At 55.5% G+C, this 26,539-nt stretch overlaps 1 protein-coding gene across 4 annotated transcripts; it reads left to right on the plus strand.

The window, feature by feature from the left end:
- The first annotated feature begins 440 nt into the window (after positions 1 to 440).
- On the plus strand, positions 441 to 26,475 carry NPAS1 (neuronal PAS domain protein 1). Of its 4 annotated transcripts, none has more exons than XM_034946236.3 (12): positions 441 to 651; positions 1,659 to 1,822; positions 2,265 to 2,500; positions 13,081 to 13,154; positions 13,446 to 13,535; positions 16,728 to 16,893; positions 19,810 to 19,925; positions 20,180 to 20,337; positions 21,213 to 21,319; positions 21,727 to 21,874; positions 23,551 to 23,645; positions 25,907 to 26,475. In XM_034946236.3, the coding sequence occupies exons 2-12, from the start codon at positions 1,701 to 1,703 to the stop codon at positions 26,365 to 26,367; spliced, it is 1,773 nt and encodes a 590-aa protein (XP_034802127.2). In that variant the 5' UTR covers positions 441 to 651; positions 1,659 to 1,700; the 3' UTR covers positions 26,368 to 26,475. The 4 variants fall into 4 exon arrangements, with proteins under 4 accessions (XP_034802127.2, XP_034802128.2, XP_034802126.2 ...); XM_034946237.3 differs by having other exon boundaries at positions 468 to 651; positions 20,177 to 20,337; positions 25,851 to 26,475; XM_034946235.3 differs by having other exon boundaries at positions 468 to 651; positions 20,177 to 20,337.
- The last annotated feature ends 64 nt before the right edge of the window (positions 26,476 to 26,539 follow it).

Consider the following 26,539-nt stretch of genomic DNA (forward strand, 5'->3'; position numbering starts at 1 on the left):
TGGTCCCTGACGAGGGAGGTGTATGTCCCCCTTGTAAGGCGGGTTGGGTTTGGATGCGAAGTCCCAGCCCTGTGGGGGGAGAGTGTGCTGACACTCAGGAGTTCTCTCCCGGAAAGGGAGGGTCTCGAATTCTGGATTTGTGTCCCTGGAGGGAGCACTGACGTGAGTCTTCACTCGTACATGGGGCTCGGCTGCAGGGTACCTGTCTTGTCCCGAGGGGCTGCTGGGGCACTAACTGCCTCCTGAAGGGGTGTAGACAGTGCCCGGACTCCGCTGTTCCCCTTTTGGAGTGGGGTAGCTCCGATCCGAGGTGCTACATTCTGACCCCCGACGTTACCGTGGGGCAAGGGAACTCGGACCCCAGGGTAGCTTGGCCCCCTACCAGGGAAAGGCGAGCGGGGCGGGTCCGGGGGCGGAGACGCGGCGGGCGGGGCTCCGGCAGACCCCGCCCCCGCCCGCAGCGCTGGTCGCGCGTCTCCAAGTCTGCGAGGCCGAGGTGGGCGCCGAGAGCTGGGCGCCACAGCCCGCGCGTCCCGCTGCGCCCCGCGCGCCCCGGGGTCTATGGAGCTGCCCCTCCGCGCCGCCCGGCCGGCCCCACGCCGCGCCCGGAGCCTGCTCTGCGGCCAAGTAATCGGACTGGCGGTCCTGCGGGTAGGGGAAGCTTGCGGGCTGGCAGGAGGGGGACTTCTGGGTCCCAGAGGAATGGGGGGCTGGAACTCCAGTGTCCTGGGGGCTAGGGGGTCGGGACGAGGGTATCCCGAGGCTGGGGGAAGGGGCGCACGGATGTTTGAGTCCTGGAGAAATCTGGGGTTGGGAGACCTGGACACGGGGGTCTGGGGCATCTGGACACCTGGCTGGGAGGTTTGGGGGCGGCCTGGTTCCTGGGGTTAGGGGGTGTTCTGAACGCCTGGTCCTGGAGGAATGAAGACCTAACTGAAAACGTTAGGGGATCAGGAGACCAGGACACCTGGGCCCCGAGTGTCGGGTCAATCCTGGGGGCGTCCTGGGGCAGAGGCTGCGGCGGCTGCGTCCGGGGCTGGGGCTCGCGCGCCGGGGTCTTCAGGGAGGAAGTTGTGGTCGTGGGGATGTGGCGGTCCGAACACGTGGCGCCATCCCGAGAGGCTGGGGGGATCCCTGGGCAGGACACAGGATGGGGGTCCCTGCCCTCTGCCCCCTGCCTCCTTAGCCCAGCCGGGAAAACAGGGTGCAGATCCGGGGAGTCAGACACCGGGGATGGGCTTGGGGGGCGGGTCCTCGGGGCAGAGGGCTCCGGGGGCTGGGGCGTGCGTGCCTGGCCCGGGAGGCGCCCGCCCCCCGCCCGGCTTGGGCATGCTTGGCACGCAGCGCGCGGGCCGGTTCGATCCGTATGCGCGCCGCGTGCGCCCATTGGTATGCGGGAGCCGGCCCGGCGCGGGCGTGAGGCGGGCGCGCTGGCGGGCGGCGCGGGGGAGGCGGCGGCGGGGCACGTCCTCACCCGGAGCGCCAGCCCCGGGCCGGCTAGGGTGGGAGCTGAGGCCTCCAGGGAGGGGAAACTGAGGCACCATCCAGGCCCCCCCTCCCAGCTCCTTGCTGGGACCCTGAGCCCTGCACGGATCTCAGTTTCCCTAGAAGGTCTCCCGAGGGCACTGAGCGCTGCCCCTGGCCCCCTCCCGCTGCAGGAGACTCGGGGCTCGGAGCCCGCCTGAGCGAGCCCCCCGGAGATGGCGGCCCCCTATCCCGGCAGTGGCGGCGGAAGCGAGGTCAAATGCGTGGGAGGCCGCGGCGCCAGCGTCCCCTGGGACTTTCTACCCGGGCTGATGGTCAAGGCGCCGTCCGGACCGTGGTGAGCAAAGCCCCGCCCCCCTGGCCGCGGCCCCGCCCCCGGGTCCAATTCACACCCGATGTTCTGTCCCCGTGCCAAGGGGCAGTTCACACCCAGCTCCCTGACCCGCCCCTTAGGGCTAGAAGGTCTTACCTTGAGTTAACTACCGTCCTGAGCCCGGTCCCCTGCGTTCTGCTTCTAGTCCCCGTCCTCAGAATTCACGCCCAACATCTTTAATCTCTCGCCCTTCCTCCTCCTTCCCACCAGAATTGACACTCGAGGTTCTGTCCCTGGGTCGGAGTGTAAAATCCACACTCCGGTCTGCTCCCACCTCCAGAGATGTGGAATCCACTCCCAACGTCCCGTCCCGTTCCCAAGGCCCCGGGAGGAGGGGCTTGCCCCCAGTTCCCAAGCCCCGGAGCCCCGGGGCCCCGCCGACACCTCCTCCGCGCCGCCCGCCCAGCCTGCAGGCGCAGCGCAAGGAGAAGTCCCGGAACGCGGCGCGCTCGCGGCGCGGGAAGGAGAACCTGGAGTTCTTCGAGCTGGCCAAGCTTCTCCCGCTGCCCGGCGCCATCTCCAGCCAGCTGGACAAGGCTTCCATCGTGCGCCTCAGCGTCACCTACCTCCGCCTGCGCCGGTTCGCCGCGCTGGGGGCGCCGCCCTGGGGGCTGAGAGTCGCGGGGCCGCCAGCTGGCCTCGGTGAGTGCTCATGCGCGGGGCGAGGGTCCCAGGGCCCTCCAGGCGGAGTCACTGCAGCCCAGATCCGGGCTGCGGGCCTGCCCTCGCCCAGATGCTTGTCTCTGGAGTCAGCCGGGACCTTTGCGTGTCCCTATCAGGTGGCTTCTGCTCTCCAAGCCTCAGTTTATTAAACTGTCAAATGGGCGCAAGAGGTTGGGAAGATTTCGTGAATTCTGCCCTAAACAAGGCCCTGGCAGTTCTAGTGGTCACTGGTAAATGCTATTCCTATATTTTTATTAGAGGAGAGGAATCATTATTACAACCAAAGAAACTCCCAGCTGCATGAGCGGGACAGAGGGGACTCACCCTGGCTTGGGACGCCCATTCGCTAATGGGCGAGATACCCTGGATCCAGACCTGAGGGGCCCCGGCGGGAACGCAAGGACTGTACAGTCTGAGCCCCCAGTTGGAGGAGCAAGAGGGAGACAGTATGATGTGGCGGATGAGATGGGGAACTTCAGGAAGATGCCCCAGGGTTCCTGTCGCCGCGCAGCCACCTCCCAGCTTTGCAACCCCGGGCAGGTCGCCTCACTTCTCTGTGCCTTAATGTGAAGTGGGAAAAAACGGTCCAACCTCCCCCAGGGGGCTGAGCAGAGAATCAACCAGGTCATATTTGCAAAGTCCCTGGAAGTGCCTAGCTCAGAGCAAGCCACCGCTATGCGGCCAATGCTGTTATCAGCAGTGACCTTGCAGGGCTGCTGGAGGGGTTCGGGGCATGGAGGAGGGGGCGGGGGGGCTGCCGCTTTTGGAGCATCTCCTGCCTGTCTGGCACTTTTCTGAGCTCTGGGATCCAGCAGGAGAAACAATCTAGACAAAAGTCCCTGCCCCGGAGCGGCTGGCATCCTAGTGGCCAAGACGCAATAAAGAAATAGGCAAAGCAATATAATCTAGAATATGTAAAAATATAAACTCTGTAAGATACAGATAAATATCTAAGTTTATTATTATTACTCAGGCTTTATTATTGAGACATAGAAGTGTTGTTATGTTATTATTACTTCTATTTTATGTGTTCGTTACAGCTTTGTGGTTATGAGGATAAGGCAGTGTGAGTGGTGTTTATCTGAAGTCTCAGGGCACCCCAGGCTACCCCTGTCCCCACCCCTCCAGGAGAAGAGGGTGTCCTTAGGGTGGGGTTGGAGGGGCTCCAATTCCCCTCCTGCCCCGTCCCAGGGGAAGAGGGGGGAGAGAAAATAGCATTGATTAAGCTCGCAATAAATCACCATTTAAATTTAAATAATCCGGCTTCCCAGGCGGTAATTAGGCGAATTGACTGGCGCGGAGAGAATGCGGCATTAGCGCCACTGATTACTGTCATTACCGCGAACAACATGTGCGCCGGCGGGGGATAAACATCTTGTCTATTGTCCCCGAGCTGAAGGGGGGGAAAGGGGGGGCTAAGAGAGCCCCGGCGGCGTCCAGCCCCCCATTACCTGGATGGGCATTCCGGGGCTCAGAGGCATCAGGGGCTGGCTGAGGTCACAGCACTGACGTGGCAGAGCATGGACTTAATCGACCCCACCTCGACCACGGTGCCAAGTGGAAGTAGGGTCAGGACAGTGTGGGGGGGCTTGGTACTGCGTGGACTCCTATAGTCCCAAAATTGGGAAATCGGGGGACAGAGGCATTTCTAGCTCTACAGGGTCCCTAACAAGAGGCGAAGCACCTGCTTCCATAGTTCAGAGGAGGAGCTGAGGACAGCATTTTAGCTGAAGCCACAGAGCAGAGCACTGTCAGTCACACTCTCTGAAGGGGAGGGGACTCCCATGCCCTCCTCAGTAATAAGCCGGGCACCATGGCTCACATCCGTAATCCCAGCACTTTGGGGCGCCAAGGTGGGAGGAAAGCTTTGGGCCAGGAGTTCGAGACCAGCCAGGGCAACACAGCAAAACCCTGGGCAATATAACAAAACCATGTCCCTACAAAAATAAAAATATTGGCCGGGCACGGTGGCTCACACCTGTAATCCCAGCACTTTGGGAGGCCGAGGCGGGCAGATCACGAGGTCAGGAGTTCGAGACCATCCTGGCCAACATGGTAAAATCCCATCTCTACTAAAATACAAAAAATTAGCCAGGCGTGGTGGTGTGTGCCTGTAGTCCCAGCTACTCCGGAGGCTAAGGCAGGGGAATCACTTGAACCCAGGAGGCGGAGATTGCAGTGAGCCGAGATCACACCACTGCACTCCAGACTAGTGACAGAGCAAGAATCCATCTCAAAAAATATATAAAAATAAAAATAAATAAATAAATTAGCCAGGTTTGGTGGCACCCGCCTGTAGTCCCTGATACTGAAGAGGATGAGGTGGGAGGATTGCTTGAGCTGAGGAGGTCGAGGCTGCAGTGAGCCATGATCATGCCACTACACTCCAGCCTGGGCAACAGAGCAAGACCCAGTATCTAAAATAATAACAATAATAGTAATCATATAGAATGCATGCATCAGACCCTGGGATAAGCCCTGTATACAAAATGACTTTCTTGGCCGGGCGTGGTGGCTCACGCCTGTAATCTCAGCTCTCAGGGAGGCAAGAGGCGGGAAGATAGCTTGAGCCCAGGAGTTCGAGACCTGCCTTGGCAATATAGCGAGACCCCGTTCTCCAGAAAAAGGAAAAACAACAACAACAAAAGACAAAATGACCTTCTTTTTCAGAGGGAGGCACTATTATGATTCCCAAGTTACAGAAGTGTGTGCCCAAGGTCGCACAGCTGGGATTCAAACACAGATGACCTTGCCCCAAAGGCCGCCTCTCAACCATCATACGTGGTCTGTAGGTCTACAGGGATGGGTTCTAGGTCTCTGCCTCTCTAGGCCTCAGTCCTCCATCTGTGAAATGGGACAACAGATATCCAAGTCTAGCCCTGAGCCTCTGAGTCTGGAGAGGAGACCGCCCAAATCTCATGTCAGCATTCCCTATTGCTTTTTTTTTTTTTTGAAACGCAGTTTTGCTCTTGTTGCCCAGGCTGGAGTGCAGTGTTGCAATCTCTGCTCACTGCAATCTCCGCCTCCTGGGTTCAAGCAATTCTCCTGACTCAGCCTCCCAAGTAGCTGGGATTACAGGCGCCTGCCACCGCGCCTGGCTAATTTTTTGTATTTTTAGTAGAGATGGGGTTTCACCATGTTGGCCAGGCTGGTCTCGAACTCCTGACCTCCTTATCCTCCCAAAGTGCTGGGATTACAGGCGTGAGGCACCGCGCCCGGCTTTTACAGCCTTCTTTCTTCCCATAGCACTTATTGTCATCTGACACTCTCTGTATTTATCTTGTTATTTTGTGTCATTCACCAACAGCCCCTTGGTTGCTGAGCCTGGAATAGCATCTGGGACACAATGAGGGCTTATTAAATTGTTGAGTGACTGTGGCAGTTGAGGGAAGGAGGGGTGACATCTTTATTTATTTATTTATAGACGGAGTTTTGCTCTTGTTGTCCAGGCTAGAGTGCAATGGCATGATCTTGGCTCACTGCAACCTCCTTCTCCTGGGTTCAAGCAGTTCTCCTGCTTCAGCCTCCCTAATAGCTGGGATTACAGGCATGCGCCACCACGCCCAGCTAATTTTGTATTTTTAGTAGAGATGGGGTTTCTCCATGTTGGTCAGGCTGATCTCAAACTCCTGACCTCAGGTGATCCGCCTGCCGCAGCCTCCCAAAGTGCTGGGATTACAGGTGTGAGCCACCGCACCCAGCCCTTTTTAAATTTTTTTGAAACAGGGTCTTGCTCTGTCGCCCAGGCTAGAATGCAGTGGTGCGATCTTGGCTCACTGCAGCCTCCACCTACTAGGCTCAAGAGATCCTCTCACTTCAGCCTTCCAAGTAGCCAGGACTACAGGCACACGCCACCACGCCTAGCTATTTTTTGCATTTTTTAAGAGACGAGGTCTCACCATGTTGCCCAGGCTGTTCTCACATTCCTGGGATCAAGTGATTTGCCAACCTTGGCCTCCCAAAGTGTTGGGATTACAGGTATGAGCCACTGTGCCCAGCCAAGGGGTGACTTCTTAGCTCATAGGTCAGGCACATCCTCGCTGAGGAAGTAACGTTTTTTTGTTTTTGTTTTTTGTTTTTTTTGAGACAGAGTCTTGCTCTGTCACCCAGGCTGGAGTGCAGTGGTGCGATCTCAGCTCACTGCAACCTCCACTTCCCAGGTTCAAGCGATTCTTCTGCCTCAGCTTCCCAAGTAGCTGGGTTACAAGCACACGCCACCATGCCCAGCTAATTTTTGTATTTTTAGTAGAGACAGGGTTTCGCCGTGTTGGCCAGGCTGGTCTTGAACTCCTGACCTCAGGTGATCCATCCACCTCAGCCTCCCAAAGTGCTGGGGTTACAGGTGTAAGCCACTGGGCCCAGCCAAGGAAGTGATCTTTGAGCTGAGGCTCCAAGGAGGTGTGGGAGCAGCTGTGAGAAAAGCTGGAAGAGAGTGACTCAGCAGAGGGAACAGCAGGTGCAAAGGCCCTGAGGCAGGCGGGGATCAGCTTGCTGGGTGCAGAGCCTCATGCACTGTGGTAGGGGTTTGGCTGTTACCCACAGTGAGAGGGGAGCCACAGAGGTGGTGAGGGCAGAAGTAGGAGCCCAGTGAGGATGAGGACGTGGTGGTCCAGCCAGGGCAGCTAGACTGGGCTGGGGCCGTGGGTGGTGGAACACAGGTGACATGGTCAGGTCCAACCCCTGGGACTTGCTTAAAATGCATGTGGGTGTGAGAGACACAGAGGGCGGCCTCCAAGAAACCGCCCGAAAAGGCAGTGGTGCCCTGATGTTATCTGTAGTCATACTGAAAAGAAAAGTGCGGCCGGGGCAGTGGCTCACACCTGTAATCCCAGCACTTTGTGAGGCCGAGGCAGGTGGATCACCTGAGGTCAGGAGTTCAAGACAAGCCTGACCAATACGGTGAAACCCCATCTCAACTAAAAATACAAAAATTAGCCGGGCATGGTGGTGGTCGCCTGTAATCCCAGCTACTTGGGAGGATGAGGCAGGAAAATCACTTGAACCAGGAGGCAGAGGTTGCGGTGAGCTGAGATCCTGCCACTGCACTCTAGCCTGGGTGTCAGTGCTAGATGCCGTCTCAAAAAAAAAAAAAAGAGAGAGAGAGAGAATGGTGGCATGACTCCCAGTATTAGGCACCTACTGTATGCACTAGCCCATTCAACTCTATCACTGTAGACCCATTTTACAGATGAGGCTGAGGAAAGTAAAGGCAAAGGTGACCCGGCACTGCCCCACCCCATGGTGCTTGCCCCCATGCAGCCCTCAGGCCTGCGGCGCTTTGACGATGGGGCACGTGAGGGACCCCTCTCCCCGACTTCCCTGGGTGATGAAGCCCCAGCCTCTTCTCTCCAGGGCCCAGGGTCAGCACATTCCTTCAGGGCAGTTGAGAAGGGCAGGTGACGGGGGAGATCTGGGAACTTGGAAGAGGCCTTGGCTTCTGCCTTCTGCCCCTGGATCCCCCTCTCTCTGCCCCAGGTCCCCCCTCTCTCTGCCCCAGGTCCCCCCACACTCTGCACCCGGTTTCCCCCTCTCTCTGCCCCCTGGGTCCCCCTCTCTCTGCGCGCCTGGTCTCCCTTCTCTCTGCCCCTGGTCTCCCGTCTCTCTGCCCCTGGTCTCCCTTCTCTCTGCCCCTGGTCTCCTGTCTGTCTGCCCCTGGTCCCCGTCTCTCTGCCCCTGGTCTCCCGTCTCTCTGCCCCTGGTCTCCCGTCTCTCTGCTCCTCGTGCTCCCTCTCTGCTCAAGAGATGAGGACACTGAGCAGGCTGTGATAAGAACCACAGCAAGTGTTTGTTAAATGGATGAGTGATGTTTGGGTTCTGGACATGAGAGGGCGGATGTGGAAGTGGTGAAAAGTCTCCTGCTGAATGTGGGGGACAGAGGAGTGGGGACATTTTGAGGGGAGAGGGAGAGGAGGAAACAGCGGGAGGCATCGGGGAGTTGGTGGGATCGGGAGGTGGAGGCTGGGGGTAAAAAGACACATCAGTCAGTGATCAGGAGACTCTGGGGGTCCCTTTCACAGGGGACAGGACCCATGTATGGGGAAGAGCAGGTCCCCAAGCCCCCCCACCACCACACCCCCTAATCCCGACGTGCCCATTAATGTTGTTAATTGCAGCGGTTCAGTCTGACCCAGGCTGATCCTGGGAGAGGGAAAATGAAGGAATTAGCAAAAATGACAGGGGAAAATTGCGACAATTAGCAGGCAGCATTGTTCCTGCCTGTCACCCGGCTGGTTCCGAGCTGTATCTTGAGGGAGGGGGTCCCCGTCAACCCCCCAGCCCCCCAGTAATTGTTCCTGGAGCTCCAGGCGGAGGTGGAGGCAGGGAGGAACAGCCAGGAGGGTGTGGGGTACTCCTGGGAGGAGGAAGCTCAGCCCAGACACTAGGGGGCTGGGGAGGCGGGGGCTGCGCGCCCATGGGGGAGGGGCGGGGTTTCGCCGCCTGGTGTTTTGATGGTCGGGTAATAACAATAGTAATCACACTATTAATACCAGTCCCGGCTCTGTGCCGCAGCGTCTGCTTCTGCCAGGCCCCAGCCAGGCCCTTCTGTCTGTTAAGTGGACTGAATGCGTAACCAGCCTGGGGAGTCACCGCTCCTGGCAAACCCGCTTGACAGAGGAGGAAACTGAGGCACAGAGCGGCAGAGAGGCTGGTCCCAGGGCACACAGCCAGGGAGGGGAAGCGCTGGGGCCTGACAGGAGACCTGGCCCCTTAGCCCCATAGGAAAAAGGCACTTGGGGACCCTCAAGGTCACCAAGTCTCTCCCCTGGCTCCCCACTCTCAGCACTGGGTTGGAGCTCCCTCGGGGGTTGTCCTCTGCAGGGTCAGGGTCACCCAGGGGTCCTGGGTGGGGACAGGCTCCGGGACCCCCAGGTCTCTGCCTACCCCCAGCACAAGGTCCAGGGTCCTAGCTCCTGACTGTAGGGAGGATGGGTCAGGGGGCACAGGTCTCACTTTGTCTTGGTCTCAGTTGCCATCTCTGTCTCTCTCTGCATCTCTTTTCCTCTGTCTCTCCATGTCTTTTTGTTTGTTTGTTTTTGTTTGTTTGTTTGTTTTTGTTTTTATTTTTGTTTTTTTGAGATGGAGTCTTGCTCTTGCTGCCCAGGCTGGAGTGCAATGGCACAATCTCGGCTCACTGCAACCTCTGCCTCCCGGGTTCAAGTGATTCTCCTGCCTCAACCTCCAGAGTAGCTGGGACTACAGGTGCACACCACCACGCCCGGCTAGTTTTTCTGTATTTTTAGTAGAGACAGGGTTTCACTATGTTGGCCAGGAAGGTCTCGAACTCCTGACCTCAGGTGATCTGCCCACCTCAGCCTCTCAAAGTGCTGAGATTATAGGCGTGAGCCACTGCGCCCGGCCTTAGTATTTTTATTTATTATTATTATTATTATTGAGATGCAGTTTCACTCTTGTTGCCCAGGCTGGAGTGCAGTGGTGGGATCTCAGCTCACTGCAACCTCCACCTCCCAGGTTCAAGGGATTCTCCCTCCTCAGCCTCCCAAATAGCTGGGACCACAGGCACATGCTACCACACCTGGCTAATTTTTTGTATTTTTGGTAGAGACGAAGTTTCACCATGTTGGCCAGGCTGGTCTTGAACTCCCGGCCTCAGGTGATCCACCCACCTCCGCCTCCCAAAGCACTGAGATTACAGGTGTGAGCCACCGTGCCCGGCCTCCGCATTTTATTTACTCATTCATGAGTTGGACATTTGTGTGCTTTCCACCTTTTGAATGATGTGAAGTATGCTGCTACGAACACGCATGTACATGCTACAATGCCTGTTTTCAATTCTTTTGATTACATAGATTACATACACAGAAGTGGATTTGCTAACTCGTATGATAATTCCATGTTAACTTATTGAGAAACCGTCAAATTGTTTTCCACAGTGGCTGTACAATTTTACATTCCCACCAGCAATGTATGAGGGTTCCAATTTCACCACATCCTTACCAACACTTACTTTCTGTGTTTTTTGTTTTGTTTTGTTTTTGTTTGTTTGTTTTTTGAGATGGAGTCTCGCTCTGTCACCCAGGATGGAGTGCAGTGGTGTGATCTCAGCTCACTGCAAGCTCCACCTCCTGGGTTCAAGGGATTCTCCTGCCTCAGCCGCCTAAGTAGCTGGGATTATAGGTGCACGCCACCACGCCCAGCTAATTTTTATATTTTTAGTAGAGATAAGATTTCACCATGTTGGCCAGGCTGGTCTCAAACTCCTGACCTTGTGATCCACCCGCCTCGGCCTCCCAAAGTGCTGGGATTACAGGCATGAGCCACCACGCCTGGCCACTTTCTACTTTTTTGATGCTAGCCATCCTAGCGTGTGTGGAGTGGTGTCTCATAGTGGTTTTGATTTTCATTTTCCTAATGACTAATGATGTTGGGCATCTTTTCATGTGCTTATTGGCCATTTTTGTATCTTCTTTGGAGAAATATCTATTCAAGTCCTTTGCCCATTTTTAAAAATATATTTTTTGTAGAGATGGGGGTCTCACTGCATTGCCCAGGCTGGTCTTGATCTCTTGGGTTCAAGCAATCCTCCCACCTCAGCCTCCCAAAGTGCTGAGATCACAGGTATGAGCCACCGTGCCTGGCCCTTTGCCTTTTTTTTTTTTTTTTTGTCTGAGACGGAGTCTCACTCTGTTGCCCAGGCTGCAGTGCAATGGCCCTAACTCAGCTCACTGCAACCTCCGCCTCTGGGTTCAAGCGATTTATCCTGCCTCAGCCTCCCGAGTAGCTGGAATTATAGGCACCCGCCATCATGCCCAGCTAATTTTTGTAGAGACGGGGTTTCATAATGTTGGCTGGTCTCGAACTCCTGACCTCAGGTGATCCACCCACCTCAGCCTCCCAGAGTGTTGGGATTACAGGCGTGAGCCACCACACTGGGCCCCTTTGCGCATTTGTGAATTGTCTTTTTGTTGTTCAGTTGTAGAATCTCTATCTCTTTCTATTCCTTTATATCCCTCTGTCTCTGCCTTTCAGTCTCCTCTCTGCCTCCTTCTCATCCTTCAGGTCTGCTCAAATGTCCCCTCCTTCAACAGCCCTAACTCCATTACTCTCCATTTTGCACCACCTATTTCATTCTCCATAGCACTGGCCACAAAGGGTAATTCCATATTTGTTAGTTTCTTTCTTTTTGTGTGTGTGTGTGTTTTTTTTTTTTTTTTTAAACAGACGGAGTCTCACTTTGTTGCCCAGGCTGCAGTGCAGTGGCGCGATCTTGACTCACTGCAACCTCCGCTTCCCAGGTTCAAGCGATCCTCCTACCTAGCCTCCTAAATAGCTGGAATTACAGGCCCACGCCACCATGCCCAGCTAATTTTTTTGTGTTTTTAGTAGGGACGGTTTCACCATGTTGCCCAGGCTGGTCTCAAACTCCTGACCTCAAGTGATCTACCCTCCTCGGCCTCCCAAAGTGCTTGGATTATAGGCATGAGCCACCTCGCCCAGCCTGTTGGTTTCTTTTCTTTCTTCCTTTCTTTTTTTTTTTTTTTTTTTTTTTGAGATGGAGTCTCGCACTGTCATCCAGGCTGGAGTGCAGTGGCATGATCTCAGCTCACTGCAACCTCCGCCTCCCAGGTTCAAGCGATTCTCCTGCCTCAACCTCCTGAGTAGCCAGGACTACAGGCGCCCACCTCCACACCCGGCTAATTTTTGTATTTTCAGTAGAGATGGGGTTTCATCATATTGGCCAGGCTGGTCTCGAACCCCTGACCTTGTGATCTGCCTGCCTCAGCCTCCCAAAGTGCTGGGATTACAGGTGTGAGCCACCTTGCCCAGCCCGTTGGCTTCTTTTCTTTCTTTCTTTCTTTCTTTTTTTTTTTGAGATGGAGTCTCGCACTGTCATCCAGGCTGGAGTGCAGTGGCGTGATCTCGGCTCACTGCAACCTCCGCCTCCCAGGTTCAAGCGGTTCTCCTGCCTCAACCTCCTGAGTAGCCAGGACTACAGGCGCCCACCTCCACACCTGGCTAATTTTTGTATTTTCAGTAGAGATGGGGTTTCATCATATTGGCCAGGCTGGTCTCGAACCCCTGACCTTGTGATCTGCCTGCCTCAGCCTCCCAAAGTGCTGGGATTATAGGTGTGAGCCACCTCGCCCAGCCTGTTGGTTTCTTATTTATTTATTTTTATGGGATCCCTAAGCAGAGATGTTAGTTTCTTGCTTGCTGTTCAACTGCCCCTGGTCTGAGAGCCCAGCAGGAGGCAGGGGTTGCTGGGCTGTCCTGGTCACCGTTGCACTCCCAGCAATGCCTAGTGCAGGACATAGGGAGAGTAGGTATTCAGGGAGCTTTTGTGAGTGAATGGGTGGATGAATGAATGAGTCCCTCTATGCACCCCCTGGCCCGTCTGTCTCTGTGAGTCAGTCTGTCACTCACTGTCCCACCCACCTGTGTGTCCCACGCCCCAGGTCTCTCCCCCATGGGTGCCCAGATACCCCAAGATGTCTACAAGCCTTAGGGGAAGAGAGGGAGGTTTGTAGACTGGCTCCCGGGGGACCTGCCCTGGGCAGGGTCAGCCAGACTAACAGGCTTCATCCTTCCATCTGCCCCAGCCCCAGGCCGCCGCGGCCCCGCAGCGCTGGTCTCCGAAGTCTTCGAGCAGCACCTGGGAGGTCACATCTTGCAGGTGAGTGAGGCCCCTTCCCTGCCTGCCGCTCCTTGCTACCACCTAGCGGCCGCCTCTGGAGAACAGCAGCCTCTTCAGCATCCATCCATTGTGGGGGGTACCTGGACTGGGAAGCCGAATGCTCAAGATCCCTCCACTCCCTGCCCCTTCCGAGGACCACTGAAGCCCCCTCCCCACCAAAACAGTCCACCTCAGGCGGAGACCCAGGTTTCAGAACCTCTTACCACTTGGCGGTTGGACAGAGGGACACCGGGTCCTCTCCTTCCCCCTCCCTGTCTCTCCCGGCTCTAGTCCCTGGATGGCTTTGTGTTCGCCTTGAACCAGGAAGGAAAATTCCTCTACATCTCAGAGACAGTCTCCATCTATCTGGGTCTCTCACAGGTAAGGGACCCCCAGTGGACCTGGACTGGCTCAGCCACCATCTCCCTTGCCAGGCCTATGCATATCCTTCCTCTCTCCTGGTCTCACCATAGCAGCAAGAAAAATGGACTGGATCTCTGTGGTCCCCAAAGTGTGTTCCTTGGCACCCCACATGGCACCCAGCATGGTTCATCCTTGAAGGCAGAGGAGGGCTATTGTTTTTTGTTTGTTTGTTTGTTTGTTTTTGAGACGGAGTCTCGCTCTATCACCCAGGCTGGAGTGCAGTGGTGCGATCTTCGCTCAGTGCAACCTCCACCTCCCGGGTTCAAACAATTCTCCTGCCTCAGCCTTCTGAGTAGCTGGGACTACAGGCGCCCACCACACCCAGCTAACTTTTTGTATTTTTAGTAAAGATGGGGTTTCACCATGTTAGCCAGGATGGTTGAGATCTCCTGACCTCGTGATCCACCTGCCTCGGCCTCCCAAAGTGCTAGGATTACAGTGTGAGCCACTGTCCTGGCTGATGAGGGCTATTTTTTTTTTTTTTTGAGTCGGAGTTTCCCTCTTGTTGCCCAGGCTGGAGTGCAATGGTACGATCTCAGCTCACTGCAACCTCTGCCTCCTGGGTTCAAGCGATTCTCCTGCCTCAGCCTCCCGAGTAGCTGGGATTACAGACATGCACCACCACGCCTGGCTAATTTTGTATTTTTTAAATAGAGACAGGGTTTCTTCATGTTGGTCAGGCTTGTCTTGAACTCTCAACCTCAGGCAATCCGCCTGCCTCAGCCTCCCAAAGTGCTGGGATTACAGCATAAGCCACCGCGCCCAGCCTGAGGGGGCTATTAAAGTAACAAGTAGATCTGAGGAAAGCAGGTTCACTGAAAGATCAGTTTGCCAATGACTGGCAGGCCAGATGCACCATATTTGTCAACACTTGTTTCTTCTTAACAATTTTAAAGGTTTAGAGGCCACCCACGCTGGCTCATGCCTGTAATCCCAACACTTTGGGAGGCTGAGCCAGGAGGATCACCTGAGGCCAGGAATTCAAAACCAGCCTGGGCAACATAGTGAGACACCCCACCACCCCCACCCCCACCATCTCTACAAAAAAACTTAAAAATTAGCCAGGCATGGTGGCACACTGTTGTCCCAGCTACTCAGGAGGTTGAGATGGGAGGATCGCTTGAGCCCATAGGGTCAAGGTGGCAGTGAGCCATGATGAAGCCACTGCACTCCAACATGGACAACAAAGTGAGGCTATGCCTTAAAAAAAAAAAAAAAAGGGGGCCGGGCGCGGTGGCTCATGCCTGTAATCCCAGCACTTTGGGAGGCCGAGGCAGGCAAATCACCTGAGGTTGGGAATTCAAGACCAGCCTGACCAACATGGAGAAACCTCGTCTCTCTACTAAAAAACAAAAAAATACAAAATTAGCCAGGCGTGGTGGCAGACACCTGTAATCCCAGCTACTCGGTAGGCTGAGGCAGGATAATCACTTGAACCCAGGAAGTGGAGGGTACAGTGAGCCGAGATCGTGGCATTGCACTCCAGCCTGGGCAACAAGAGCAAAACTCCGTCTCAAAAAAAAAAAAAAAAAAGGAGGGCAGGAAGACCTACTGAAAGCCCCATCCTTGGAGCCCTGGCATCTCACAGCACCTTAAGCTTTGCCAGTCCCTCCAATACAAATTGCTATCAACTTTGATCATTTTTACAAATATTTTTCACAAATAGGAAATTTAGGAAATTCAGTGCATTGGCAACTTGTGAGTACCTTTTCAGTGAGATTCCTGGAGGAGGAAGACACCAAAAGGAGGGGAATTTGGACAAGAGGACGGGAGGGAGGAAGAGTGGAGGAAAAGCTTGGCCAGGTGTGGTGGCTCACGCCTGTAATCCCAGCACTTTGGGAGGCAAAGGCAGGCAGATCACCTGAGGTCAGGAGTTCGAGACCAACCTGGGCAACATGGCGAAACCCAGTCTCTACTAAAAATACAAAATTAGCCGGGTGTGCTGGCAGATGCCTATAGTCCCAGCTACTCCGGAGGCTGAGGCAGAAGAATCACTTGAACCCAGGAGGCAGAGGTTGCAGTGAGCCAAGATTGCACCATTGCACTCCAGCCTGGGCAACGAGAGCAAAACTCCATCTCAAAAACAAAACAAAACAAAAAAAGTCCAGGCGCGGTGGCTCATGCCCGTAAACCCAGCACTTTGGGAGGCTGAGGCGGGCAGATCACCTGAGGTCGGGAGTTTGAGACCAGCCTGACCAACATGGAGAAACCCCGTCTGTACTAAAAATACAAAATTAGCCAGGTGTGTTGGCACATGCCTGTGATCCCAGCTTCTTGGGAGGCCGAGGCAGGAGAATTGCTTGAACCTGGGAGGCAGAGGTCACGGTGAGCCGAGATCGCGCCATTGCACTCCAGCCTGGGCAACGAGCAAAACTCCGTCTAAAAAAATAAAAAGAAGAAGAAGAAGGAAAGGCTTGAAGCTGTTGAAGCTGGCGTGGGGGAGGATTTAATGAGGGGGCGGAGCCCAGAGGGATAACGGACTGAGGGAAGCATGTGACCTCCAAGCTGAGGGGCAATGGGAGTCATGGCAGCCATGGTGGTCAGGTAAGTAACTTGCAGAGGCATCTTTGAACTGTAGGTCAGAAGACCAGTGAGGACGCTGGGGCAGAAACACAGTGGGGAGAAGATGGGGGCCTGCATTGAGGGAAGCAGGGAGAGAAGGGGACTGCTAGGAGAGAGATTTACGAGGTAGAATTGAATGTAAAAGTGTCTGATTGAAAAGCTCTGACTCTTTAAGAGCTTAAAAACCACTCCCCTGTTTGTATCTTGAATCTCATTCCTGCTGGGACACCCAGTGATTCATGCCAGGGCACAGTTGTTTGCTGTATGGGGGTGGTAGTGAGTAAGCAGGAGTTGGGTAAACGGAGGTTCTGACACCTCCCACCCACGCCCCACTCCCACACACAGCCCCTTAATAGAGTGGGCGGGGAAAAATCCTTACTAATCACTGGGTATGAAGCGAGAAGAGTCTAAGTTTGTATCTTCCGTTTGAAAGGTAATTGTTTTTTGTTTTTTTCTTTTCTTAAAAAAACACACTGGCATGAAGCGCACCTGCGTGCAGGCAAATGAGGCAAGGCTGAGCCCAGCGGGCGGGCGAGTTACTGCGCGCGCACCTCACCCGCCCCCTGCATTCCCCTCCTTCGCCGGCAGGTGGAGATGACGGGCAGCAGCGTCTTCGACTACATTCACCCTGGGGACCACTCAGAGGTGCTGGAGCAACTGGGGCTGCGGACGCCGACGCCCGGCCCCCCAACCCCGCCCTCCGTCTCCTCTTCCTCCTCCTCTTCCTCTTCGCTTGCAGATACCCCCGAGATCGGTAATTCTAAGGGCTCCTAAAGAATGAAGTCTGAGGGTAGATCGGGGGACGCCCGCTGTACTGTATTCAGCCATGCCGCGTTTATACAAATAGCAGTGAAGTTAGAACTGTGTAGAACGAATCTTTGCAAAAGGAATCGGAGTATAAATTGAGGCGGTGAGACTTGGTTCCTTAAGCTTGCCAAGCTCCCAAAGATTCGAGCTACAGAAAGACCCCCCTGGCTGCTGAAAGGAGTTGGGAGAGGCTTAGGTAAATAACAAGGCAGGCTTATTGGGAATATACACCGGCTGTGTCTGTAAGTACACAATCACATTACGTAATTACGTTAGGGCCGGGTGCAGCGGCTCCCGCCTGTAACCCCGGCACTTCGGGAGGCCCAGGGGGGCGGATCACTTGAGCTCAGTTGGAGACCAGCCTGGGCAACATAGTGAAACCCCATCTCTACAAAAATTACAAAAAAGGCCAGGCGTGGTGGCGCAAACCTGTAGCCTCAGCACTTTGGGAGGCCGAGGCGGGTGGGTCACCTGAAGTCAGGAGTTTGAGACCAGCCTGGCTTGCATAGTGAAACCCCATCTCTACTAAAAATACAAAAAAAAAAAAAAAAAAAATTAGCTGGGTATGGTGGCGGGTGCCTGAGTCCCAGCTACTCGGGAGGCTGAGGCAGAAGGATCACTTGAACCCAGGAGATGGATGTTGCAGTGAGCAGAGATTGTGCCACTGCACTCCAGCCTGGGCGAGTCCAAGACTGTCTCCAAAAAAACAACAACAACAAAAGAAAGAAAGAAAAAAACATTAGCTGGGCATGATGACACATGCCAGTGGTCCCAGCTACTTGGGAGGTGGGAGGATGGCTTGAGCCTTGGGGACAGAGGTTGCAGTGAGGAGATCACGTTGCTGCACTCCAGCCCGGGTGACAGAGCCAGTGTCTGGGGGAAAAAAAAAAAAAAGGCTGGGTGCGGTGGCTCACGCCTGTAATCCCAGCACTTTGGGAGGCCGAAGTGGGCGGATCACCTGAGGTCGGGAGTTTGAGACCAGCCTGGCCAGCATGGTGAAACCCCATCTCTACTAAAAATACAAAAATTAGCCAGGCGTGGTGCAGGTGCCTGTAATTCCAGCATCTCAGGAAGCTGAGGCAGGAGAATCGCTTGAACCTGGGAGGTGGAGGTTGCACTGAGCCGAGATCAGGCCATTGCACTCGGAGTGAGACTCCGTCTCCAAAAAAAAAAAAAAAAAAAAAAAAAAAAATTGCATTGGATCCTAAGCGCAGGCCCACAATGCAAGAAGTGTTATCTCCATTTTACAGCAGAAAACTGAGGCACGGCGCGGAGAGGTTAAGTTAATTGCCCCAGGTCACACAGCTATAAGTGATTGAGTTGGATTCCAGCCCAGGTCTGTCTGTTCCGGGGTCAGCACGCCTAACCCTTCTCTCCAGTGGAAATTTCCACTCCCACTGTGTATGGGAGGGAGGGTGCTGCAGATTACCCTGCCGGCTCTTTTTAGCTCTGAGATGTTGGGGGCCTATGAGGCTAACTATCCTGTAAATAGGATTTTCCAATCTTGGGTTTGCTTAACACCAAAAACATCTGAGACATCAGCTGTGCTTGCAAGCGTGGGGCGATGTCTGCAACACGTGCAGGCTGTTGGGGAGTGGGACTGTGTTTGTACCTGAGTTTTAGGCACAGGGTCATCTGTGTGTGAGCATATTTTTAAGACCGTTTTGTAGGGGTTACAGAAGGATCTGGATTTGTGAGTCTTATTTATTGCTATTCCCCAATCCCCTGTTCTGGGCTAGCCCCTGTCCTGGTGACATAGGAGTGACCATGACAGCTCCAGCCCCACCCACCTGGGGCTCCCAGTCCAGTGAGGGGAGACCAACCTGTCCTCAGACAGTGGCAACCCAGATGGGGCAGGGCTGGGATAGGGGAACCCAGAGGGGATGGCTGACCCAGCCTGAGGGTCAGGGAGGGCTTCTTGGAGGAGGAGAAGTCTGTGCTGAGACCTGGAGGATGGGGCCTGAGAGGTGGGCTTTCCTCTCAAGGCCTCAGGAAGCTATGGCAGGTTCAGAGCAGGGGAGGGTCGAGGCACATTTGAGCATTAGAAAGACGTAGATGGGGCCAGGCGCAGTGGCTCACGCCTGTAATCCCAGCACTTTGGGAGGCCGAGGCGGCCAGATCACGAGGTCAAGAGATCGAGACCATCCTGGCCAACATGGCGAAACCCCATCTCTACTAAAAATACAAAAACTAGCTGGGCATGATGGCGCGTGCCTGTAATCCCAGCTACTCAGGAAGCTGAGGCAGGAGAATCACTTGAACTGGGGAGACAGAGGTTGCAGTGGGCCGAGATCGTGCCACTGCACTCTAGCCTGGTGACAGAGCGAGACTCCAGCTCAAAAAAAAAAAAAAAGACATGGATGGGACCAGACATGGTGGCTCACACATGTAATCGCAGCACCTTGGGAGGCCAAGGAGGGCAGATCACTTGAAGTCAGGAGTTCAAAACCAGCCTGGCCAACATGGCAAAACCCTGTCTCTACTAAAAATACAAAAATTAGTCGGTCATGGTAGCATGTGCCTGTAATCCCAGCTACTTGGGAGGCTGAGGCAGAAGAATCACTTGAACCCAGGAGGCGGAGGTTGCAGTGAGCCAAGATTGCGCCACTCACTCCAGCCTGGACAACAGAGTGATAGTCAGTCTCAAAAAAAAAGAAAAAGAAAGAAAAGATGCGGATGGCTGCCACATAAGGGAGCCCACATACTGTCCCCGTGAGCTTTCAAAATCATCAGGCATGCCTCTGAGTGCGGCTGTGGCCCAGTGGACATCTTGTGTCTATGTCCGGCTGGCTCTGCAAGGGTCAGGGTGGCCTGTGTGTTTCCTCTTCAGGACCCCATAACCTTCCTTCACTCTCTGTCCCAGAGGCCAGCCTCAACAAGGTGCCCCCCTCCTCCCTGGTCCAGGAGCGCTCCTTCTTTGTCCGCATGAAATCCACGCTCACCAAGAGGGGGCTGCACGTCAAGGCCTCAGGGTACAAGGTGGGTGTGAGCAGTCAGGCTCCTGTATTCCAGCCAGCCATGTCCCAGATTGAGGGTGACCGAGGGAACCAGGCTGGTGGCTTCACTGGCTGCAGGTGGCTTAGGGAACTGGGTCTGGGAATGGGACTGGGGGGGTCACACAGTGTCCAGTCCTCCAGCACCTGTGGGGGACAGAGGGAACCCAGCCCAGTGATGGTCCTCTTGCCCCCACTGGCCCGCCTTGCCCCTCCTCCAACCATGCCCACCACCAGCAGGTCATCCACGTGACTGGGCGCCTTCGGGCCCACGCCCTGGGCCTTGTGGCCCTCGGGCACACGTTGCCCCCGGCCCCCCTGGCTGAGCTGCCACTCCACGGACACATGATCGTCTTCCGTCTCAGCCTGGGTCTCACCATCCTTGCTTGTGAGAGCAGGTACCGGGGTTGGGGGCTGTGGCGGGTGGATTGGGGGCACAATGGAGATCTGGGGGTACATGGGGAGTCAGAGGGAGTGCTGGGTCTGCAGGATAGGGCACTGGGGAGCCATGGGAGGCGGAACAGCAATGGATGGGGCAGGGTGATGGGGAGAAGGGAGGGAAGGCAGGGGACCAGGGCGGAGGCCTAGCCCAGGGGTGCCTTCGGGGATGGAAGAGGGGCTGTGTCTTGGGTCCGCGCCCTCCTTCTGGGGCTGCAGATCTTGGCCCGTCTCTGGTCTTTCATTTCTCATTTCTCTGGTCTTTCATCTCTCATCCATTTCCTCTCCTGCACCCCGCAGTGGAGGCAAATTAAGTGCTGAAATAGTCCCATGCTCTGAGGTGTCCAGCGTGCCTAGGGCCTTGCCACTAGCATCCACGCGAATACTCGCAGCTGCCCCGGGAGAGACACTGTTTTGTGGTTTGTTTGTTTGTTTTGAGATGGAGTCTCACTCTGTCAGGCTGGAGTGCAGTGGCGCGATCTCAGCTCACTGCAACCTCCACCTCCCGGGTTCAAGTGATTCTCCTGCCTCAGCCTCTCAAGTAGCTGGGATTATAGGCGTGCACCACCACAACCAGCTAATTTTTGTATTTTTAGTAGAGACAGGGTTTCACCATCTTCGGCAGGCTGGTCTCGAACTCCTGACCTCAAGTGATCCACACACCTCAGCCTCCCAAAGTGCTGGGATTACAGGTGTGAGCCACCACGCCTGCCAACACTGTTATTGCACCCATTTTACAGCAAGGGTCTGAACCCCAGGGGACTCTGGAGCCAACTCTGCCTCTCCCGCAACCCCGTGGTCTTGGACTCCTCCCCTCTTCTCTGTCACCCCCCAGAGTCAGCGACCACATGGACCTGGGGCCCTCAGAGCTGGTGGGCCGCAGCTGCTACCAGTTTGTCCACGGACAGGACGCCACGAGGATCCGCCAGAGCCACGTGGACTGTGAGACCCACCTCCACCCACCAAGCCTGCCTACCACCCCCTAGACCCGAGCATCCCACTCCCTGGTCCCTGGAAGTCCTTCCTCAGGGCTGCCCACAGTCCCTCCTGCTGCACCTACAGCTCCAGGGACTCCGTTTAGCATTGGAAGAGCAGCAAGGAGACTGAGTGATGCCTCAGGATGAGGGGGGGGGAAGGTCTGGGGGGCTGTGGGGTCTCCAAAACACCCAAGAGACCTCTTAGTCTCTCTGACTCTGCCTCTCTGTGCTTTCACCTTTTTCTCTTCTCCCCATTGTCTCCCTGCCCACTCCCCTGCTCTCACTCCTCCTGTCTCCTCCTGTCCACCTGGCTCTCTGTCTTGCCCCTGTCCCCACCCCACCCCTTCCCGTCTCTCCCTGGGCTGGGCCCAGTGCTGGACAAGGGTCAGGTGATGACTGGTTACTACCGTTGGCTGCAGCGTGCCGGGGGCTTCGTGTGGCTGCAGTCTGTGGCCACGGTGGCTGGGAGCGGGAAGAGCCCCGGGGAGCACCATGTGCTTTGGGTCAGCCACGTGCTCAGGTGAGGGCTGTGCCCACCCCTCCTGCAGGGGACTCAGGGTTCTGCTGTCTCTCCCCACCTCCAGTGGGGGTGCTTTGGGGAGGGCTTCTAGAATGGGACAAGCCCAAGGGGTCTGCAGACACGAAGGGGAAGGAGGGGAGGATGGTGAGAGCAGAGGCCCAGAGTGGAACGGTCTTGCTGGCAGGAGACAGAGAGGAGTTGCCAGGGGGAGGGGGACAGTATCTTTGAGGAAGGCAGGGGCAGGCTCACAGCCTCCTCAGGCTCAGGTGGAGGGTCTGGACTCTTGACTCTGGGGCACTGGGGAGCCAGGGCAGGCTCTTACCAGGGGAGGCCCACAGAGCACAGCAACTAATGGAAAGAAGCAGGGAGGGGTGTTCCAAGCAGAGGAAGGGCTCCAAGCAACAGCCTGACCCTAAAGGTAATGCCTTGGGCTGGAGTAGAAAGCAGTGAGAAACCAGCCTGAAGATGACGGCCTGGCCTTTTGGCTCAGGGGCACTGGGGAGTCATAGAAAGCTTTAGAGCTGGAGAGGATCATAGTCAGATCTGCTTTTTAGAAAGACTGCTCTAGACCGGACATGGTGGCTCATGCCTGTAATCCCAACAATTTGGGAGGCCAAGGCAGGTGGTTTGCCTGAGCCCAGGAGTTGAAGACCAGCCTGGGCAACAAAGTGAGGTCCCATCTCTATTAAAAAAAAATTTTTTTAATTGGCCAGTTACAGTGGCACGCACCTGTGGTCCCAGCTACAGCAGAGGCTGAGGTGGGAGGATCACCTGAGCCCAGGAGGTCGAGGCTGCAGTGAGCCGTGATCGTGCCACTGCACTCCAGCCTGGGCGACAGAGTGAGACCCTGTCTCAAAAAAAAAAAAAAAAAAAAGGAAAAAACACCCTTCTAGGCCAGGCACAGTGGCTCACGCCTGGAATCCCAGCACTTTGGGAGGCCGAGTTGGGTGGATCACGAGATCAGGAGTTGAAGACCAGCCTGGCCAAGACAGTGAAACCTCATCTCTACTAAAAATAAAAAAAATTAGCTGGGCATGGTGGTGCACGCCTGTAATCCCAGCTACTCGGGAGGCTGAAGCAGGAGAATTACTTGAACCCGGGAGGCGGAGGTTGCAGTGAGCCAAGATCATGCCACTGCACTCCAGCCTGGGTGACACAGTGAGACTCCATCTCAAAAACAAGCAAACAAACAAAAAAACCCTTCTAGCTGCCATGAAGGAGGCACTGAGGGACAAGATGGGCGCTGGAGGACCAGGGTAGAGGCTGGGGCCAGTCCTGGGAAGTGCCAGACTCTATGGGGGAGGAGGGGAGGAGACCATCTTCTGCCCAGGTCTCTGGCTTTGCTGAGCCCGGATTTGGGCTCCTGAGAGGAATATCAGGTTTGAAAGGAAGATGTAGACATCAGATGGGCATGAGGTGCCAGAGGACACCCAGGTGGTGACATCCAGGTGGCCACCGGCTATCCACGTCTGGCCTTAGGAACGAGGGCCACGCTGGGCTAGAAATCAACCCAGAGTTTAGGGATCTGGTGTTGAGCCTTGTAAGTGCCTCAGGGTGGGGACTCCACATTTCCCCGTGGGAGTGTCCACACTTATTGCCACAAGTTGGGTAAAGCAGGAGGGAGTCCTGAGAGGCCAAGGACCCCTGGCTCCTAACCGCATCCATCTTCTCCCCAGCCAAGCCGAGGGTGGCCAAACTCCTTTGGATGCCTTCCAGCTTCCAGCCAGCGTGGCCTGTGAGGAGGCATCCAGCCCGGGGCCAGAGCCCACAGGTGAGCCCCACCTCGGCCCCTGGGAAGCTCCAAGGAACCTTTGGGTCCTGGCTGTCCATTCCAGAAGCCACTAGCCACATGCAGCCATTTATATACAATTAAAATTAAAATCCAGGCCGGTGCGGTGGCTCACGCCTATAATCCCAGCACTTTGGGAGGCCGAGGCAGGTGGATCACGAGGTCAAGAGATCAAGACCAACATGGTGAAACCTTGTCTCTACTAAAAATACAAAAATTAGCTGGGTGTGGTGGCACGCGCCTGTAATCCCAGCTACTTGAAAGGCTGAGGCAGGAGAATCGCTTGAACCCGGGAGGCGGAGATTGCACCACTGCACTCCAGCCTGGCAACAGAGCGAGACTCTGTCTCAAAAAAAAAAAAAAAAAAAATTTAAATCCAGGCCAGGCGTGGTGACTCACGCCTGTGATCCCAGTACTTTGGGAGGCCGAGGCAGGCAGATCACCAGGTCAGGAGATGGAGACCATCCTGGCTAATACGGTGAAACCCCATCTCTACTAAAAATACAAAAAAATTATCTGGACATGGTGCCATGCTCCTGTAATCCCAACTACTCAGGAGGCTAAGGCAGGAGAATCGCTTGAACCCGGAGGGCAGAGGTTGCAGTGAGCCGAGATCATGCCACTGCACTCCAGCCTAGGTGACAGAGCAAGATTTAAAAAAAAAAAAAAAAAATTAGCTGGGCATGGTGGCACGTGCCTGTAGTCCCAGCTACTCAGGAGGCTGAGGCAGGAGAGTCGCTTCTACCCAGGAGTCAGAGGTTGCAGTGAGCTGAGATCTCACCGCTGCACTCCAGCCTGGGTGACAGAGTGAGACTCCATCTCAAAAAAATAAAATAAAATAAAATAAAAGCCAGGCCAGGTGTGGTGGCTTATGCCTGTAAACCCAGAACTTTGGGAGGCTGAGGTAAGAGAATTGCTTTAGCCTAAGAGTTCCAAGACAAGCCTGGGCAACATAGTGAGACCCCATCTCAACAAAAAATTTTAAAACTTAGCCAGGTGTGACGGTTCACACCCATAGTCCCAGCTACTCGGGAGGCTGAGGTGGTAGGATTTCTTGAGCCCAGGAGTTAGAGGCTGCAGTGCGCTGTGACAGCTGTACTGCACTCCAGCCTGGGTGACGGGGTAAGACCTCGTCTCAAACAAATTTATTTATTTATTTATTTATTTAGGGGGATGGAGTTTCACTCTTCTTGCCCAGGTTGGAGTGCAATAGCACAATCTCGGCTCACTGCAACCTCCGCCTCCCGGGTTCAAGTGATTCTCCTGCCTCAGCCTCCCAAGTAGCTGGGATTACAGGCACCTACCACCATGCCTGGCTAATTTAGTATTTTTAGTACAGACAGTGTTTCGCCACGCTGGCCAGGCTGGTCTCGAACTCCTGACCTCAAGTGATTCTCCCGCCTGGGCCTCCCAAAGTGCTGGGATTACAGGCATGAGCCACCATGCCCTGCAAAACAAAACAAAACAAAAAACACTTTAAATCCATGTCCTCACTCACACCTGCCACATATTGCGTGCACAGTGGCCACATGTGGCCAGTGGCTGCTTCGTGGGACAGTGTGGATGTAGAACATTTCCATTACCACAGAAAGCTCTATCCTGGAAACTTCCACTGAAGAGCACAGGTCTAGACCAGGGTATCTTGATCTCTGCTCTACTGACATTTTAGGGCCAGGTGACTCTGTGTTGGAGGGGACACTGTGGGATGTTTATTTTACAGCATCCCTGGCCTCTACCCTCTAGATGCCAATGGTAGCCTCCCCAGGGCTGTGACACCCCAAAATATCTCCAGATATTGCCAGGTGTCTCCTGGCGACAGAACCAGCTGGCCGGGCACAGTGGCTCACGCCTGTAATCCCAGCACTTTGGGAGGCTGAGGCAGGCAGATCACCTGAGGTCAGGAGTTTGAGACCAGTCTGGCCAACATGGCGACACCCCATCTCTACTTAAAATAGAAAAATTAGCTGTATGTGGTGGCACACGCCTGTAATCCCAGCTACTGGAGAGGCTGAGGCAGGAGAATAGCTTGAACCCCAGAGGCGGAGGTTGCAGTGAGCTGAGATGGTGCTGGTGCACTCCAGCCTGGGGGACACAGCAAGACTCCGTCTCAAAAAAAAAAAAAAAAAAAGAACCACTCCCAGCTGAGAACTACAGGTCTGGCCCACTAAGCACAGCTCCATTCCACAGATGGGAAGACTGAGGGCTGGGGACACACACAGGCCCTCAGCATCTTCCTCTTCCAGAGCCGCAGCCTCCGACGGAAGGGAAGCAGGCTGCCCCAGCGGAGAACGAGGCCCCCCAGACCCAGGGCAAACGCATCAAAGTGGAGCCCGGCCCGACGGAAACCAAAGGCTCCGAGGACAGTGGCGACGAGGATCCCTCCGGCCACCCGGCCACACCACGGCCCGAGTTCACCTCTGTCATCCGGGCAGGGGTCCTGAAGCAGGACCCGGTGCGGCCATGGGGCCTGGCGCCTCCCGGGGACCCCCCGCCCACCCTCCTGCACGCGGGCTTCTTGCCGCCGGTGGTGCGGGGCCTGTGCACGCCCGGCACCATCCGCTACGGCCCCGCGGAGCTGGGCCTGGTGTACCCGCACCTGCAGAGGCTGGGTCCGGGCCCCGCGCTCCCGGAGGCCTTTTACCCGCCCCTGGGCCTGCCCTACCCGGGGCCCGCGGGCACCAGGCTGCCGCGGAAGGGGGACTGAGGACTGGCAGAGCTGCCGGCGCTGGACCCTGCGACAACCGGGGTCCCCCATGACAGTAGGCCCGGCTCTGCCCGTAGCCCTGAGAATTAAACGCCGGCTCTCCCTGCAGTGGTTTGGGCTCCGGGCTGTGAGCTCCTCTGTCCATTTCTGTCTCCCCCGGGTCCTCACCCCC

Source organism: Pan paniscus, chromosome 20 (assembly GCF_029289425.2).
Source record: "Pan paniscus chromosome 20, NHGRI_mPanPan1-v2.0_pri, whole genome shotgun sequence".
In the NCBI taxonomy this organism is placed as follows: Eukaryota; Metazoa; Chordata; class Mammalia; order Primates; family Hominidae; genus Pan; species Pan paniscus.

What these genes read in the sequence shown, in the direction of transcription:
- NPAS1 (XM_034946235.3), top strand. Translation starts at nt 1,701, where the DNA reads ATGGCGGCCCCCTATCCCGGCAGTGGCGGCGGAAGCGAGGTCAAATGC. An exon ending in CCGCCAGAGCCACGTGGACT is followed by an intron (nt 21,320 to 21,726) that starts GTGAGACCCACC and finishes GGCTGGGCCCAG; the next exon opens with TGCTGGACAAGGGTCAGGTG. An exon ending in CCCGGGGCCAGAGCCCACAG is followed by an intron (nt 23,646 to 25,906) that starts GTGAGCCCCACC and finishes TTCCTCTTCCAG; the next exon opens with AGCCGCAGCCTCCGACGGAA.